This window comes from Doryrhamphus excisus, linkage group LG19, assembly GCF_037039965.1.
Source record: "Doryrhamphus excisus strain RoL-2023G ecotype Guam linkage group LG19, RoL_Dexc_Guam_v1.1, whole genome shotgun sequence".
NCBI lineage: Eukaryota > Metazoa > Chordata > Actinopteri > Syngnathiformes > Syngnathidae > Doryrhamphus > Doryrhamphus excisus.
The window spans coordinates 5,432,018-5,448,802 of NC_136375.1; the positions used below are offsets into that span (position 1 = coordinate 5,432,018).

Below are 16,785 nucleotides of genomic sequence, written 5' to 3' on the forward strand. Positions count from 1 at the left end.
TATTATGGGAATAAAATCCTAATTCTAAGAAGTTAATTAGTTAAATCTTTGAGACAAAAATTCTAAAAAACTGTTGTAATTTTAGGAGAAGTCAAAAATATTAAAAAAAAAGTCGTGAAGTCACAATTTTATAAAGTCATAGCATAAGATATGAAAATATTACATGCATATGTGTATAATGTAAAATACACATATGTAAGAATACACATATAAAATAATAATATACATTATAGGAGCGCAGAGTTAAAATATTCAAGAAAAGAATAGAGACAAAATATGAAGAAAAAATGTAATCTAACAAGATAATTTAATTTATGAGGAAAAATATTAACATTAAATATTTTTAAAGTTGGAATATGAAAAACAAAATAACTTAATTTTTTGAAAATTAGGTTTAGAAAAAACAATTAGGTGAATAAAATCAAAGTGTTATGGGCATAAAATGACAAGGATAAAATGCAGTAAGATTATTTAAGAAATGTATAAAAATATGGTGACGTTGAAACAAAAGTATTACTATATACTATGTAAGTATATACTATATAGTTACTATATCTCGAGTTGCATTTTATTTTTCACGATGTGGCCCTGGTCGGAAAAAGCTTAGCCTTGATGCTACCACATGTCCGCTGATGCCTATAAACAAACTCGGAGCTGCATTCCAGACGGGGATTCACGGTCATTATTGGGGAATGCCAGCGAACAACAGCAGCGAGTGTGAGCGTCGCACCACGTCCTCCTGATGTCCTGACGGCGTATGACAGGTATGCAGCCAAACAATTAGCAATTGTCCCAAAAAGCAGTGGTACAGAATGGCGTTATGCTCGTTTGCATAACGCTTGTTTTGACGCTCGTATTTGACTAACAGAAACGGCTGCAATAAAACTTTGCAAAATAACAGTTTGAGGCGTTTCGCTCAAAAGCCCAAATTTGCCTCCTCTTACATCCGCCCGCTTGAAAGGCCAAACAAGCCGCCTTGCCGAATGTGACACAGAAATACATGCGATGTAAAAGTAGCAGCGGCGCTTACCCGATGTACTTCCTCTAGCAGCAGCTTGGCACAGTCCCGTCCCAAGTCTTCGGGCAAAACGGGGTCTCCTTGTCCCTGCGGCGTGGACGCCATCTCAGCGCCGAGGAAAGAACCTTCCAGAGTCTCTGCCACCAGCATCAGACCAAAACCTGGTGACCTGCGACAAAGCCGTTTCACGCGTTAAATGAACTGAAATAGAAATATTGAAAGGATGCATTCCATACTGTGTCATGTGACGGTAATGTTGGGTGTGACACACAAGCACCAAACTTGATCGCCGGAACAACGGGGCTTTGACTGCAGGCACACTGATCCCCAATAAACAATAACCATGTCAATAAAAAGGAACATTACCCACATAAAGCTGAAACTCAACTCTGAATCCCGTACGTCACTTCCTGTCCATCCCTCTTCCGGGTCCCATAGGGATGACATTTATAATAAACACATGAGCACGGGTATTTGATGACTTATTTTCTCTTATTGTGTCTACTATATCATATAACAAGAGTGTAAAGGTGACTATAGGGGTGTTATTAGAGGGCTCTAAATGTTAAAAAGCATAAAGTGGTCAACTTATTTTCTACGCTACAAAAATTTATAAAAAAGGAAACCTACTTAGCGGAAATTAGCTTATCACAGGTCAGGGCATTAAGAAGACGCATTCAATGACTTTGTGATATGTACGACGCTACATGAGGCGATAACCACCGTAGGAAGTATTGTACAAAAACACAGGGTAAAAAAAGGAACGGTGTACAGTATATTGGATAATATGAGTGTAAAGGTGACTATAGGGGTGTTATCTCATGTCCAGAGAGCTCTCATAATGGTGTGCTTTCTGTGCTTTCACGACCAAAATAATCCATTTATAATGGCATTCAACTTCATATTTTTTCCTTGTAACTATCATACTTTTTAGGTAAAAAGATGTGGGGCTATTCAGCATTATTAACTGTCATACAGGCCTCAAAGTATGCCATATTGTACTGAGCAGCCAGCACAGAGACTTGTTTTCTTGCTTGAATTTGAGCTCTATGGTTATTGCCACACTTTTACTACATGCCACCACTGGTTCCCGTTTTTGGCGGCATCACAAAAAGATTAAGATTTAAAAAAAAAATTCTTAGAGAGGCTGATGGAGGTGAACTTCTGGAAGTGGCTTTTTCCAAACTGCAACTTGAGGGAAGTTTTGGGGATTGTGGTAGCGCCATCACGTGGTGAAATGGGCACATTGCAGTTTCCTTCCAAATATCACATAATCACAGAGTGCTGTGATGATACTGACTTGCCAGAGTTGGTTCCCTTCATGTGGTCCGTGTGGATGTAGATGTCCGGGATGAACTGGTTCAAGACTCCCCGGGCCGACTCCACAATCCTGTTGGCCATCTGAGGGGAAACTCGAACAGAATATCTAAATTAACACGTTAAGGTTGCTTTGGTGGCTGATCGGCATCATGAAGAACGGCTCCAAGGGAGCAGAGAGAAACACAAAAAGCGGGTACATGTTGGCAGGGGTAAAATATCGAAACTTCAAACAATCATGTTGCTTGAAATAAAAGTCAAGAAACTGGATGAGTAGAAAAAGGATACGCTACACCCCGGATTCTTTTAATCTTTCCTGGGTCTGTGAGCTGCACGGGTCTGATGGTCCTTCTGACAGGGCACGTAAACACCACCTCTCCTCCTCCGCCGGGTGCCATTCCTCTCTTCACCACCTGGGGGAGCATGCGAGTCAGACTGATCTGCATGTGACACCGTTATCTCATCAACGCCGTATCTCGCATGTCAACCTTCAGGTCTAAGCCCTCTCCATCGATGCCGAACTTCTTCATCACAGGAAGCGCTGTGCACTTGAGCAGATCCACCTGAATGCAGCAAAAACAACAACAAGCAGAGATGCGCTTCACTGTTTCCATGACAACATCCATCTCCCCCTAACCCACTCACTACTCGCCATGTAGGCACAACGCACGTCTTGGAGAGAAGCAAAGAAATAAAAAGTAGGAGGATGTTTGCAACTTGTGATAACGACACATCCATCTCTCCTGCTTCTTCACGTCCATCGTGTGCATTATAACACACAGTGGTTACGACAGGATACACTCTCCTCCAATCTGGATCAATGCATTTCTTCAAATAGCAGCTCCGCCCTCGTTGATGGAATCAACGTCAAATCACAGCATCAAACCTCCGTTTTCATACACCCTACATGTCGTATCATTCCTTTTTAGATGAAAATTTGCACCAGAATATAAGCCTGTTTTTTTTGTACAATTGTTTACAAACAAAATGTGACGCAAATTGTTTTCCCACGTTTTGTACGATTCCGTTTCTGGCAGAATTTGCACCAATATTTTTACATAGGACTCTGTTGATGAAAATTTGCATCTAAATGTCGCCCCCACTTATTGGATGATTTGGTTTGATGAAAATTCTCAGTTTGACAAAATGTGCACCAAAAATGCACCCCACTTTCTGTACGATTTGATTTTTTGATGAAAATTTGCACCACAGTTTTTGTGAGTAATTAAAAAAAATTCATATTTCTCTAAACTTTTGCTAAAATTTTACTAAGATTCTGTTTTCAACAAATATTTTTTTTAACTTTTCATATGATTGTGTTTGTTGAAAAAAACTTGATTCTTGATTCTGTTTGATTTTTTTTGTCCTAAAAAATTTATATCATGTCATAAAAAATTCATCCACCTTTTAGTAGGATCATTTGACAAAAAAATGAACTAAAATACCCACATTGATTATTTTTTTGCTAAAAATTTGCACCACAGCTTTTGTTCATAATTAAACAATATATTTTTTCCATATTTCACCAAACTTTTGCTAGTTTTTCTTAGATTCTGTTTTCAACAAATATTTGTTTTACTTTTCATGATTATCTTTGTTGAAAAAAAAACTTGAATCTTGATTCTGTTTGACAATTTTTTTGTCCCAAAAAATTTATATTTTGTCTGATAAAAAATTTGAAAAAAAATTCATCACCTTTTTGTAGGATTATTTGACAAAAAATTAATCCCATTTTTTATATGATTCTGCTTTTGCTAAAAATTTGTGAAACAATTTCATTATTGTTCCAAACCTTTTTCAATAGAAACTTGCCCCACTTTTTCTATTTTTAGTTTTCAATTACAATTTTCACCCAAGTGTGTCCCCACTTTTCATATGGTTTTGTTTAACAAAAATTTGAAGCAAAATATGACAATTTTCGGCAAAACTTTTCCAGGGATTCGGGTGGACAAAAGTTTCCCTGACTTTACATATTTTTCGGTTTGACAAAAATTTTAGTGGGTTCCACTGTTCATGTACGATTCAGTCTGAATGGTTGAAATAAGCTTTACCAAGACTCAAACCGCTCTGTTTCACAATTGAAACTAGTGTGTTGTCGTACCGTGGGGTCCGTGGGGTCATTGGTGACGCCCCTGAGGGTGGCCTTTAACGCGGTCTTCATGAAGGGGGCCAGCATGAGCAGGGCCTCCAGGTAGTACCCTACGGAGCGCTGCAGGTTGCAGTCGTGTTCGATGCAGCCTCCATAAAGCAAACCCGGTTGGTAGAATAACACCGTGCCTTGAGGAGTGGAACAAAAGGAGTACAACATGTGCAAAGTTTACAAGGTGCTTTATCGGAAAGATAAGCAAAAATGTCAAAATCTGCAATGCAAAAGCGTCACAATTGAGCATGACTGTCTGCATGACCCTCCTCAGTCTGAGGCTCACACTGTACATTACAGCTTGTCCCAATGCTGTATTACTATGTACCATATTGATAATTAGTGGACTATTTCCAGGCTTATTTGGAGTCATTCTGACGATTTATTTTGCACAAAGTTGCAGCAATCATTCATTCGTTGCAACACCATTGTACTATACTGCTGCAGTTTTTTTTTTGTCATTCTAATTATCTATTTGTGTCGTCATCATTTTTTTCTGGACTTGTTGACCACGTTTGCAGAGTGAAAATAAAAATGACATGTCATGATCAACTATGCAAATGTGATTTGTAAATTGCAGTCGTGTGGAAAACACTCGTCTTATATCCTGTGCATTTCTAAAACTTTTTATAAAATTAAATATCTGACAATGTTCCCCAAAATACAGTCTCGATGACTTGCAAAAATTTGCAATTTTTCCATCGATGTCGCAACAAATAAGCTAAATCAGACGTATTCATAAACAATACATGATGTAACAATGACATCAACATCCACCTGTTTGGTTTATTTCTATCGTGGAGCCGTTGGTCACTTTGTCAAGAAGTCTGATGAAGCTGGCCTCAAAATCTTCAAAACACAGAAAAAAAAACAATTTACAATGTATTCATAAATTCTTATAAAAACAATTTGAGGTATTAGCCAACCATAACAAGACAAGGGACACGCCACTGACGCCATGGCATTTACCTGTCCCACTTGGAAAAGTCTTATTTTAGTTTCTCACATTCACAACAACACAACATTTTAATTTATGACATTAAATTGACATTTAATTCCATTCCAAACAGAAGCCCGGCGCCATAGCTTCTCTTCTACCGCCGTCTTGAAAGTCACTCCCAACTGCGTAGCAGCTAGCCTGTTAGCATGAGATGCTAACTGCGACGCCACTTAAGATCTACCCGACAACAACAACTCACCTCGCAGCCCCGGATCATCGTCTTTGGACCGGATGTTTCTGATTTTAATACGCTTCCCACTCAGCGTGGACAAAACCAGGCGTTGTCTGAAGAAGTTACATCCGTCGTAGGTGAGCCCGTAACTTGCCATGTTGTTGTTGTTGCTGCTCGCTCGGTGTGTGGAGGAATCGCTGGAATCCACGTGTGTTTTTCCAGGAAGTAGCAGACTGCGAGGCTAGACTACGGAAAGTCGTAAGGGAAAAAATTAGAATTGTTTTTTTGTTGGGCAGTATATACAGCGGTATGAAAACTTTGGTCATCCATGATAATTGTCAAGATTTTTCTTTATAATTCACTAGTTGCCTAAAAACAATTTATTGAGATATTAGCGTACATACTTCTTTTCATAGGCAACATTTTGGTTACCACCGTGATCCTTTTACATTTTTAATGAAAAGGTAGCAACGTAATAGTACAAAGTCCTCATGTCCAACACAGGACATTGGACAAATGTGTTGTTTTCAATTTCGGACAGCCAGGATGTATTTCACACTTGTAGAGTGTTGTTCCTTCCAGAGAGTAACAATGCACGGTTGGGCCTCAGGAGGAGAAGCAAGTAGCTACGGTTCCACTTCCGGCCTGCAGATGGAGTTATATAATAACAAACAAACAAGCCGCTTACCACATTTGCAAGGATACATTTTTATCGTCTTTATCGTTTATATGTAGGTTGAATATGTACTTATTATGTAGTATAATGTATAGTAACTCAGCAGTAGTGCTATGTAAATATTTGAAATGTGTCTATGAAAATGATATTCAACATACAATTTAATTAATTGCATAACTGAATAAACACTGGCCTTGGCGTGAAAGGAAATGTGCGTCGTTGCAAGTGCGCATCTTGCTTTGCGCAACTTCCTTCTCCTCCTCCTCAGGTTGCTTGAAGGAAGGAGGCGCGTTCACGCTCCAGGACGCGCCCACCTCCCCTGCTGACGTTTTTAGCAGAACTCTCCGCTTCATCGAGCATCCACGGGAAGCAAGGAAGCAAGGAAGAAAGGAAGGAGGGTTTGCTTTGGTAAACTGCAACATTAAAAGTCCCGGTGTGATCGACGACACCATGGTTCTACAGAGGCTCTTCCGCGCGGTTATCATGGGACCCCCCGGTTCCGGCAAGGGGACGGTGTCTGGGCGGATCACGAAAACTTTTGGCCTGGAACACATCTCTAGTGGGGACATTCTCAGAGGCAACATCAACGCTAAAACGGGTGAGTTTGCACGACTCGTCCAAAAGTTTAACAAGACTTCGGTGAGGTGTAAGTTGAGAGCTTTCCTGCATCAGTTTATCTGGAACACACACACACACACACAAAAGACAGTTTTATCGTTTTAAGTGACGTAATCAAACTGGTTTGATCGCACTGGGAGTAGTTGACACTGGAAACAAGTCGGACTTTGGAAGGTCTGCTCCTCAAGATCACCTTGACTGCACATGAAAAGAGCAGTAAAGATAAGCAAGACAGAACTTTCGTTGTCTGGGTATCAACACGGATACAATGTGCATGATTATTATGTAGATTGCGTTACATAGATCCTATATGTCAGGGGTCTCAAACGCGGCCCGCAGGACACTAGTTTGAGGCCCCCGCCTTTATATGAAAGTTTAATGTTAGTGCGGCCCGCGCAAGTTTGATATGGATGCTGTATGGTATCATGTACCCAGAAAAAAATATTACGTTTGATTAATGTTCATGTTAAAGGTTAAATAACTGTTAATAGTTATCCTCCCTATCCGTGTGGAAGTGGTAAGTTTTTGGCTATTTAAGTTTAAAGGAAACAACTTGAATGCTACCGTTTAGGTCGCTAGCTCTCTAGTTTGCGAGTTAGCATGTGTCTCAAGACCCTGCAGTTGCGCAATATGTTGTAAATAAAATGTGACTATAGTCGTATTTTGTCATGTCTACAGGGCTCTAATAATGCTTTGTTCATTTTAATCTGAAAAAAATAATTTGTCTACCCACCAACTATGTGTTTTTTTAAGTTTTTATTATTTGCTGGTTTATTATTATTATATTTATTTATTACTGATTGATTGATTTTCTTTATTCTTGATTTGTTTATTTGTCATCTTATTTTGTGTAGAAAAATAAAAAGTAAGATATTTGAGAACAGTGGAATGTTTTATCAGAGCTTTTCTTGTAGAAAATTGGAACCAAAGTGAAGTTTTTTAAATTTTTTAGTTTTTAATAAATGCGTTTTTTGGGTTTTTTTTTTTTTTTTTGAAAACCTGACGCGGCCCAGTCTCACCCAGACCCGAGCTCCAGTGGCTCCCAAGTAAATTGAGTTTGAGACCCCTGCTATATGGGTAATATACAGTAGTCATGTGACCAGAGGGTTCTGCTGTTTTTAAGGATCAACTGCAAAAGACATGAGTGACGTTATAGACCCTAGAGCTGTTAACTATTATACCATCATTTGCTGCTAGTATTTGCATTTGTAGTACTTATTGTTTAAACTTCCAGGAATTTACAAAGAAAAGCTGCTGTCAGATTGTTCAGACAGTGGAAGCCGTTTATGTCGACATGACCAGAACCGAAAAGTAGACATTGCCGGCACATTTCCTCTGTGAGACGTAAATGAAAAGACGTGTTTTGTTAGTTGCTGTGGTAGAATCCAGGTTCGTGTGTGAAAGGTTACTATATGAACCATTAAAAAAACAACAAAAACATGCCGTTTGTTCTTCTGGAGTCAGAGTTGGGACTGCTGATGAAGGCCAGTATTGATCAGGGTCAGCTGGTACCAGACGACGTCATATCTCGCCTCATCCTCAGAGACCTGAAAGCCATCCCACAAAGCAGCTGGCTGCTCGACGGTAAGAAAATATAGAAAATATTATATGTTTCTCATCAGCTACTTCCTGTGTCATATTTCCCCAAAAACTGTGTGCAAGGGATATGTAACCCAACCCTTCTGATGTTCCTAATCATAAATAATCATAAATTAAAAAATAATAATAATAAAAATAAAGTATTAAAGTATTTGAGAGCGAGTGGTCGGGTTGAAAAAAACATATAAATATGTCTTTGGTAGCGAATGAATTAATGAGATGTATTATGAGATATTAAACTAATTTGTCAGCCACAACACAATGCTAAGATGTTTTGTTAGCTTAGCATGTATTGACCAACATTAGATTGCTTCATAAACCAAGAAGTAGCATGCTAGCTAACAGCCAGACAAACAAGCACAAGTACAGAAAATACACATTACAAAACCTTTTTTTGCCCGCTAAAAAAATATAGATACAAAAATATAGAGAATATAAATTTTTATATGTTGTATATCATCCGTCACAAATGAATGGGTAAGCCCCTTTTTTAAAAGTCTGGTCATCGCACATCGCACATCATCTTCCATAAACTAGGAAGTAGCTTGCTAGCTAACAAACAAGCATAAATACGGAAATTCACATAACTATTATTGACACAATTTATATTATTTTTTCACCACTTTTGTCACATTCAAAGAGTTGCCCCTTTTCCTAATATAAAATGGTACTGCTCTGCCACTATACATTATCTTCACAGAGAATATACATTTATCATTTTGTCACATTCAAGGAGTTGCCCCTTTTTCTAATATAAAATGGTACTGTCCTGCCATTTTACATCATCTTTACGGAGAATATACATTTATAATTTTTTATGTTAAGTTATTTTAATTTTTTATTATTTCCGTCACAATGGAATAGTTATCAATTTTTCCTAATAAAATAATACAGTCCTGTCATCTTACATTGTTGTCCAGAATCCTGGAAGTAGCCTGCTAGCCAACAAACAAGCATAAAAATGGAGAATCCATATTTTTAAACTTTTTTTGACGCAATTTATATTATTTTTCATCTTTTGTGTCACATTCAGACATTAGCCTATTTTATTACATAAAAATAAAATGGTACAGTCCTGTCATCCCACATCATCCTCTGTAAACCTCTGTTAGCCTGCTAGCTAACATACAAACACAAACACGGAGAATATAAATTTGTAAATGCTTTCTCACACAAGTTATTTTCATTTTTTTACCACTTCTGTCACAATGTAGTAGCTAGCTCCTTTTCCTAATATAAAATAGTACAGTCTTATTATCTTAAAAGCATCCAGAAACCAGGAAGTAGCCTGCTAGCTAACAAACAAGCACAAATATGGAAATGCACATTTTAATAACTATTTTTGACACCATTTATATTATTTTTTCACACATTCAAACAGTTGCCCTTTTCCCAATATAAAATGGTACTCTCCTGCCTTTTTACATCATCTTTATGATATACATTTATATGTTTTTTACATTAAGTTATTTTCATTTTTTACCATTTCCATCACAATGGAATCGTTATCCCTTTTTCCTAATAAAATAGTACAGTCCTGTCATCTTACATTGTCGTCCAGAATCCAGGAAGTAGCTTGCTAGCCAACAAACAAGCACAAATATGGAAAATCCACACATTCAGACATTAGCCTATTTTTATAATATAAAATGGTACAGTCCTGTCATCCTACATCATCCTCTGTAAACCTCTGTTAGCCGGCTAGCTAACATACAAACACAAAAATACGGAGAATAAAAATTTGGAAATGCTTTCTCCCACAATTTATTTATTAATTTACCACTTCTGTCACAATCTAGTAGCTAGCTTATTTTCCCAATATAAAATAGTACAGTCTTATCATCTTAAAAGCATCTAGAAACCAGGAAGTAGCCTGCTAGCTAACAAACAGACAAAGAATTTTATGCATTTCCTATTATTTTCAGTTTCATTTGAACAGTTAGTCCCACTTGAGAATATAAAATGGCACAGTCCTGTCGTCCTACGTCATCCATAAACCAGGAAGTAGCCTGCTAGCTAACATACATTCAAGCACAAATACAGAGAATACACAGTTTTTTTTTGACACAATGTATTGTCTTTTTTCGACGTTCGTCACATTGGAACATTGGAATCATCCTCCAGAAATTGCTAGCTAACAAACTGACTTTAGATACCAAACCGCAACACTAAGCCTTGGTGGTCTTTATTTCTTCCCATTGTATTTCTCCGTCTCGCCACCAGGGTTCCCTCGAACCGTCAAACAAGCGGAAGCTCTGGACGACGCCTACAGTGTGGACACGGTCATCAACCTCAACGTTCCTTTCCACACCATCAAAGAGAGACTGACCTCGCGATGGACTCACCTGCCCAGTGGAAGAGTGTACAACGTAGACTTCAACCCGCCCAAAGAGCCTGTAAGGAAAACACCTTTTATTTTTCTGTTAACTACATCTTCTTATTCATGCTTAGCAGGTACATCCATTTGTAAAGTATAGATATACGTATGTATATAACATACACACTACCCAGCATGCCTTGCGGGTTACACATTTGTATAAAATAGGCATGTATATCAGTGTATAAGCAATTTAATGCCCCACATAGTTCTTGTGGTGCAGCAATAAAATAAATCCATCATAATATTCAGGAAAATGTACAGATAGATATATTGAAAAGTACAATATATACGGTATATGTATGATACAGGTATACAATTCCACTAGCACCATAATGAAATGTTAAGTTTTGTATGAATATATGATCATTTTGAGGGACCCTACAAAAAAAAAATCATTAAAAATATGTATACACTAATTGCCTCGTTTATGGCGGGTACCTGGTTCCAGACCCGAATGTGATAAGTGAATTTCTGTTAAGTAGGATTCCTTTTTCATAAATGGAATATTTTCACAGCTACGGCATAGAAAGAACTGTTTAAGACCTTCTAAATCCGCTTTTAAACATAATTAGAGCCACCTAGACATGAAGTAACACCCCTATATTACCCGATATATTAAATTTTAGACAGTTTACCTTGTAGGGGGACAGGAAGTGAGGTCGGGGGGTTCAGAGTTGAGTTTTAACCTGAAAAGTGCCAAAGTGCCAAAGTTTACACAAGCCAATCTAATTGACAAGATGTTATAATTGTTGTTGTCCAAGCACTAAATTTAACAGCAGAGCCATTGTTCATTCATCATCAACCAACCAATCAATGTGGTCAAGCTCCAGTCATGTGTTTCAGGGTCGTGATGATGTCACAGGGGAACCTCTGGTCCAGAGGGACGACGACACGCCCGAGACTGTCACGCGGAGGCTGAAGGCCTACGAAACCCAGACAGAGCCCGTCCTAGAGTACTACAGGTAGATAAATCAATCACAGATAATAGCGCACTCACACAATGAAGCCGCGTGATCTGGGATCTAGGATCTGGGATCTAGGAAAAAAAGTGCTTACAAGGTAGTCCATAGTAATGACGGCCCATATTAGCATAACAAATCACAGGAAATGGCAATTTTTCTGGATAACAGAAGAAATATGTTGCCTAATTGCTCTGGAGTATAAGTCACACAATGCCAAAAATGCATAATTGGGTAGAAAAAAAACATACATAAGTCGCACTGGAGTATAAGTCGCATTTTACTTGACCAAAACCGACATTACGTCCTCTTGGAAGACAAGTTCTAACAATAAAAGAACAGAGAACAAGCTGAATAGGTGTAAGATATGCTAACACAATGGTTATTCAGCTACACCAAAAAAAATAAATTATGTAACATAAACAGTTTTTTCATTTATAAGTCGTTCTGGAGTATAAGTCGCAGGAACAGCCAACCTATGAAAAGAAGTGCGACTTATAGTCCGGAAAATACGGTAATCTTTGGTGAACTTGTCAACATCAGCTGGTGAGGTACTGCTAGCATACAAGATAAAGTCACTGTTGGAGACCCCTGTGATAGCATCACTATCTTAAAGTTGGACACACTACGCCAGGGGTCTCAAACTCAATTTACCTGGGGGCCACTGGAGCTAGGGTCTGGGCGAGGCTGGGCCGCATCAGGTTTTCCAAAAAAAATCAGATTTTCTACAAGAAAAGCTCTGATAAAACATTCCACTGTTCTCAAATATCTTAATTTTTATTTTTCTGCACAAAATAAGATGAAAAATAAATGAACAAATCAAGAATAAAGAAAATCAATCAGTAATAAATAAATATAATAATAATAATAATAAAACGGCAAATAATAAAAACTTAAGAAACCACATATAGTTGGTGGGTAGACAAATTATTTTTTCATATTAAAATGAACAAAGCATTATTAGAGCCCTGTAGACATGACAAAACACGACTATAGTCACATTTATACTCTTTTTTATTTACAACATATTGCGCAACTGCAGGGTCTTGAGACACATGCTAACTCGCAAACTAGAGAGCTAGCGACCTAAACGGTAGCCTTCAAGTTATTTCCTTTAAACTTAAAAAGCCAAAAACTTACCACTTCCACACGGATAGGGAGGATAACTATTAACAGTTATTTAACCTTTAACATGAACATTAATCAAAGGTAATAATTTTTTCTGGGTACATGATACCATACAGCATCCATATCAAACTTGCGCGGGCCGCACTAACATTAAACTTTCATATCAAGGCGGGGGCCTCAAACTAGTGTCCTGCGGGCCACATTTGGCCCGCGGGCCGCGTGTTTAAGACCCCTGCACCAAGCCTTTTATATTGAACTACTTAGACACAGTGTTTTCAAGACAAGCCTTAAGTGTTATGACGATAACAAGAGAGCAAGGTTGGTAAGTTAGCTCGTACCCCATAAATGTGATAGTCACTTGTACTTAGCCCGTTGGGAAGAAAACCAAGCTAGCTTGCTGCTGCCAGAAAGGCATTGAGAACTTTTTTTTTTATAGTTAAGTTTGTTTAATTTGAAATATTCAGTGTAACTGTACAATAAGGTACACATATACGGTAGTTGCTGAGGAAGTAATGAGGAACTAATGACTAAAGTACATACATGTTATGGACTATAAGCTCCGGAGTAAAAAAAATATATAGATACAAAAATATAGAGAATATACATTTTTATATTTTGTATATCATCCGTCACAAATGAATGGGTAAGCCCCTTTTTCTAAAATATATAAATACAGTCTGTCATCGCACATCATCCTCCATAAACCAGCAAGTAGCTCACTAGCTAACAAACAAGCATGAATACGGAAATACACATTTTTATAACAATTCTTGACACAATTTATAGTGTTTTTTTTTATAGTATTTGGTAAAAAACAAAACTATGTCCTCTTACAAGGCAAGTTCTAACAATAAAAGAATAGAGAACAGGCTGAATAGGTGTAAGATATGCTAACACAATGGTTATTCAGCTACACTAAAAATAAACATGAACAGAAAAGTGTCCAGTCTTTATGTAACGTAAACAGTTTTTTTCATTTATAAGTCACAGGAACAGCCAACCTATGAAAAAAAAAAAGTGTGACTAAGAGTCCGGAAAATACAGTAGTTCATCTTCAAACAGCAAAAATAACGCATAAGGCTAAAAATAACCAATTACTGAAAAATGTCATCCAATACTTCTCTACAAGAGAGGAGAAATATGATCTCAGGGAAGAACTACACTTGAAACACTTCTATGCTAGGACTACGTTAAAAAGCCATAGCATTTCAGTATGTGGACTCAAACTATGGAATGGATTGAGTAAGGAAATCAAACAATGATCAAACAACGATGAGCCAATTCAAGAAACAATACAAGCAGTTGATGTTTGCTAAATACAAGGATGAAGAGTCTTGAACCAGTCATGATGTGCTATATATATCACTATATTGACACTTACTATGGTACCCATTATGGCATTGGATGCTCATATCACCTCCTACTTTGGTATGTGACAAAAAAATTAAAATAAATAAAAATAAAATTAACTTAATTAATTAAAGAAAATTTAATTAATAAAATTAATAAATTAAAAATAATATAAAATAATAACTTAAATTATATTAGGAAAGCAGGAAGTGAACAAATGTAACAGTTACTGATTGTAAAAGTACCAGATGGAGGGGTAGGATTTAATAAGCTTTGCTTCTTCCTACTCCTTTTGGACATGTGGAACTGTGAACTGATTATGGGATGCATTCAATTGTAATCTGATGTATGTTCAAATTACCAGAATTAGGATTCCTTTCTGTTGTTTCATTCCTTTCCTCATTTGTCCTGAATTTTGGAATTGGTATTATCATTATAGATGTTTCCAACCATGAAATAATTAGGGTAGTTACTTTTCCTGTTAATACTATTTAGAATGCCTCAGGCTGCTCTAATATTGTTTTTGTACTTGGCTTCCTTTTTTTACACTCACTACATTGTAGTCAACTTATATAAGTCTTATTTGTTCTTTCTGCTTTTTTAGTCTCTTGAATGATGAATTTCCTGTGTACTGTTCTTTTTCTTGCTAGCATTGCTAAGTCCGTGTTTGCTCAGTAGATTATACAACAGCTGAAGAATAAATGTGTTTTCAATGAGACAAATGGGACGGGAAAGGGTAAAAGTGTAAAAAGAAGCGAACCAAACAAGCAAGCAAGTACTGACCTTGCAGCAGGAAGCGATACGCATCACGTCTGTGCTTGTCTTGCAGGAGTAAAGGCGTACTGGAGACATTCTCCGGGACAGAAACCAACAAGATCTGGCCTCACGTAGAAGCTTTCCTCCACAAAAAGCTCTCCGTGGTCAACAAGGGGGTTGCCTAGCAACACATGACTGACTCTTTCTCCTGTTATTATTCATATAATATCATTCATGTCCATCAGTCCTGGATGGGACAAAAGTTCTTATTTTATTTGAATGGTTCATTCAGATTTAAACACTCCTAAAAGATATTCTTAATTTAAAAACACTTTGATTGTAGGCTTTTTGCCACCTGGGGACCATCCCTGATATCGGAAGTATTTTTAACCACTTCCTGAAGGGAAAGTGCATGGGATGTTCCAGGAGAGATACTGTGCCTTTGAATGTCGTATGTTTTTAACATGCCTTACAATGGATGTGTGCCTTTTGTTCATTCTTAACACAAGTATGTTAAAAAAACAAATAAATGTGAAAATGAGCTGTTTTTTTGAGTTGTTACCTTCGCCAAGCGCTGCGACAAGGTTATGTTTGTTTTTCTGGGTTAAAATAACTTGAAAATTTCTGAATGGATTTGGTTTCAGGAGTTTCAGTTTCAGGTCTTGTCAGAAGTGGGATATGGAAAACTGACTCCATTTTGTGGCGATCAACGTCTGGATACAGGAATTTTAAAAATGATTATTTAACATTGCGTGATCATACCGTTTTCGGCGTTTCTGCATAAAACTCCACAAAAATGGTCTGAGTACTTGTAGACCACTTGCACTATCAAATGAGGTGTTAACATGCTACATTAGCATACTACCATTTTTTGCAATTTTTATGGATAGGCACATATACAGTATAAACAGATATCGTTGTTGCAAACCCCAGCATGTTAACATTGTTAGCATGCTAATGCTAACATAGCAGCATTTTTAACAGTTTACATGAGTCGACACTGACACATACTGTATGAGCACTTAGCATTATCATGTTAGGTGTTAGCATGCTAACATTAGCATGTTAACATTGCTAGCATCCTAATATTAGCATAGTTGGATTTTTAGCACTCCAGCTGCCTCCCCCATTCCAAAAACATGCTAGGTTAATTGGCGACTTCAAATTGTCCATAGGTATGAATGTGAGTGTGAATGGTTGTTTGTCTATATGTGCCCTGTGATTGGCTGGCCACCAGTCCAGGGTGTACCCCGCCTCTCGCCCAAAGACAGCTGGGATAGGCATAAGCAGCATAGAAAATGGATGGATGGATGCATTTTCATTTATGCTACGTGTTAGCATGAACATACTAGCATTTTTTGCACATTTTCATGAAGATAAAGTTATGCAGACACGTACCACTATCATGCTAGGTGTTAGTATGCTAACATTAGTATGTTAGCATTGCTAGCATCCTAATATTAGCATAGTTGGATTTTTCACCCTTTTCATTTATGCTACATGTTAGCATGACCATACTTACCTTTTTTTTTAATTTTCATGAATATAAACTTTTGCAAACAAGTACTGCTATAATGCTACAATGCTAACATTAGCGTGTCAGCATGCTAACATGCCTGTACTTGTATTAACATTTTTAGCATTTTCAGAGGTCAGCACTTATGTAAACACT

At 37.5% G+C, this 16,785-nt stretch overlaps 2 protein-coding genes across 2 annotated transcripts in view; one reads left to right on the forward strand and one right to left on the reverse strand.

The window, feature by feature from the left end:
• rcl1 (RNA terminal phosphate cyclase-like 1) overlaps positions 1-5,865 on the reverse strand; it is a 21,156-nt gene extending 15,291 nt beyond the window's left edge. Inside the window, exons 1-7 of the mRNA XM_058056211.2 lie at positions 5,675-5,865; positions 5,253-5,324; positions 4,437-4,612; positions 2,824-2,898; positions 2,624-2,748; positions 2,319-2,444; positions 1,031-1,187 (exon numbers count right to left, since the gene is read on the reverse strand). Of these exons, the coding sequence (XP_057912194.2) occupies positions 1,031-1,187; positions 2,319-2,444; positions 2,624-2,748; positions 2,824-2,898; positions 4,437-4,612; positions 5,253-5,324; positions 5,675-5,804 (861 nt within the window). The 5' untranslated portion in view covers positions 5,805-5,865. The remainder of the gene's footprint in view (positions 1-1,030; positions 1,188-2,318; positions 2,445-2,623; positions 2,749-2,823; positions 2,899-4,436; positions 4,613-5,252; positions 5,325-5,674) is intronic.
• A 665-nt stretch (positions 5,866-6,530) lies between these two features.
• Positions 6,531-15,707, forward strand: ak3 (adenylate kinase 3). The gene is made up of 5 exons (XM_058056216.2): positions 6,531-6,921; positions 8,406-8,525; positions 10,764-10,936; positions 11,764-11,882; positions 15,187-15,707. The coding sequence occupies exons 1-5, from the start codon at positions 6,774-6,776 to the stop codon at positions 15,296-15,298; spliced, it is 672 nt and encodes a 223-aa protein (XP_057912199.2). The 5' UTR covers positions 6,531-6,773; the 3' UTR covers positions 15,299-15,707.
• The last annotated feature ends 1,078 nt before the right edge of the window (positions 15,708-16,785 follow it).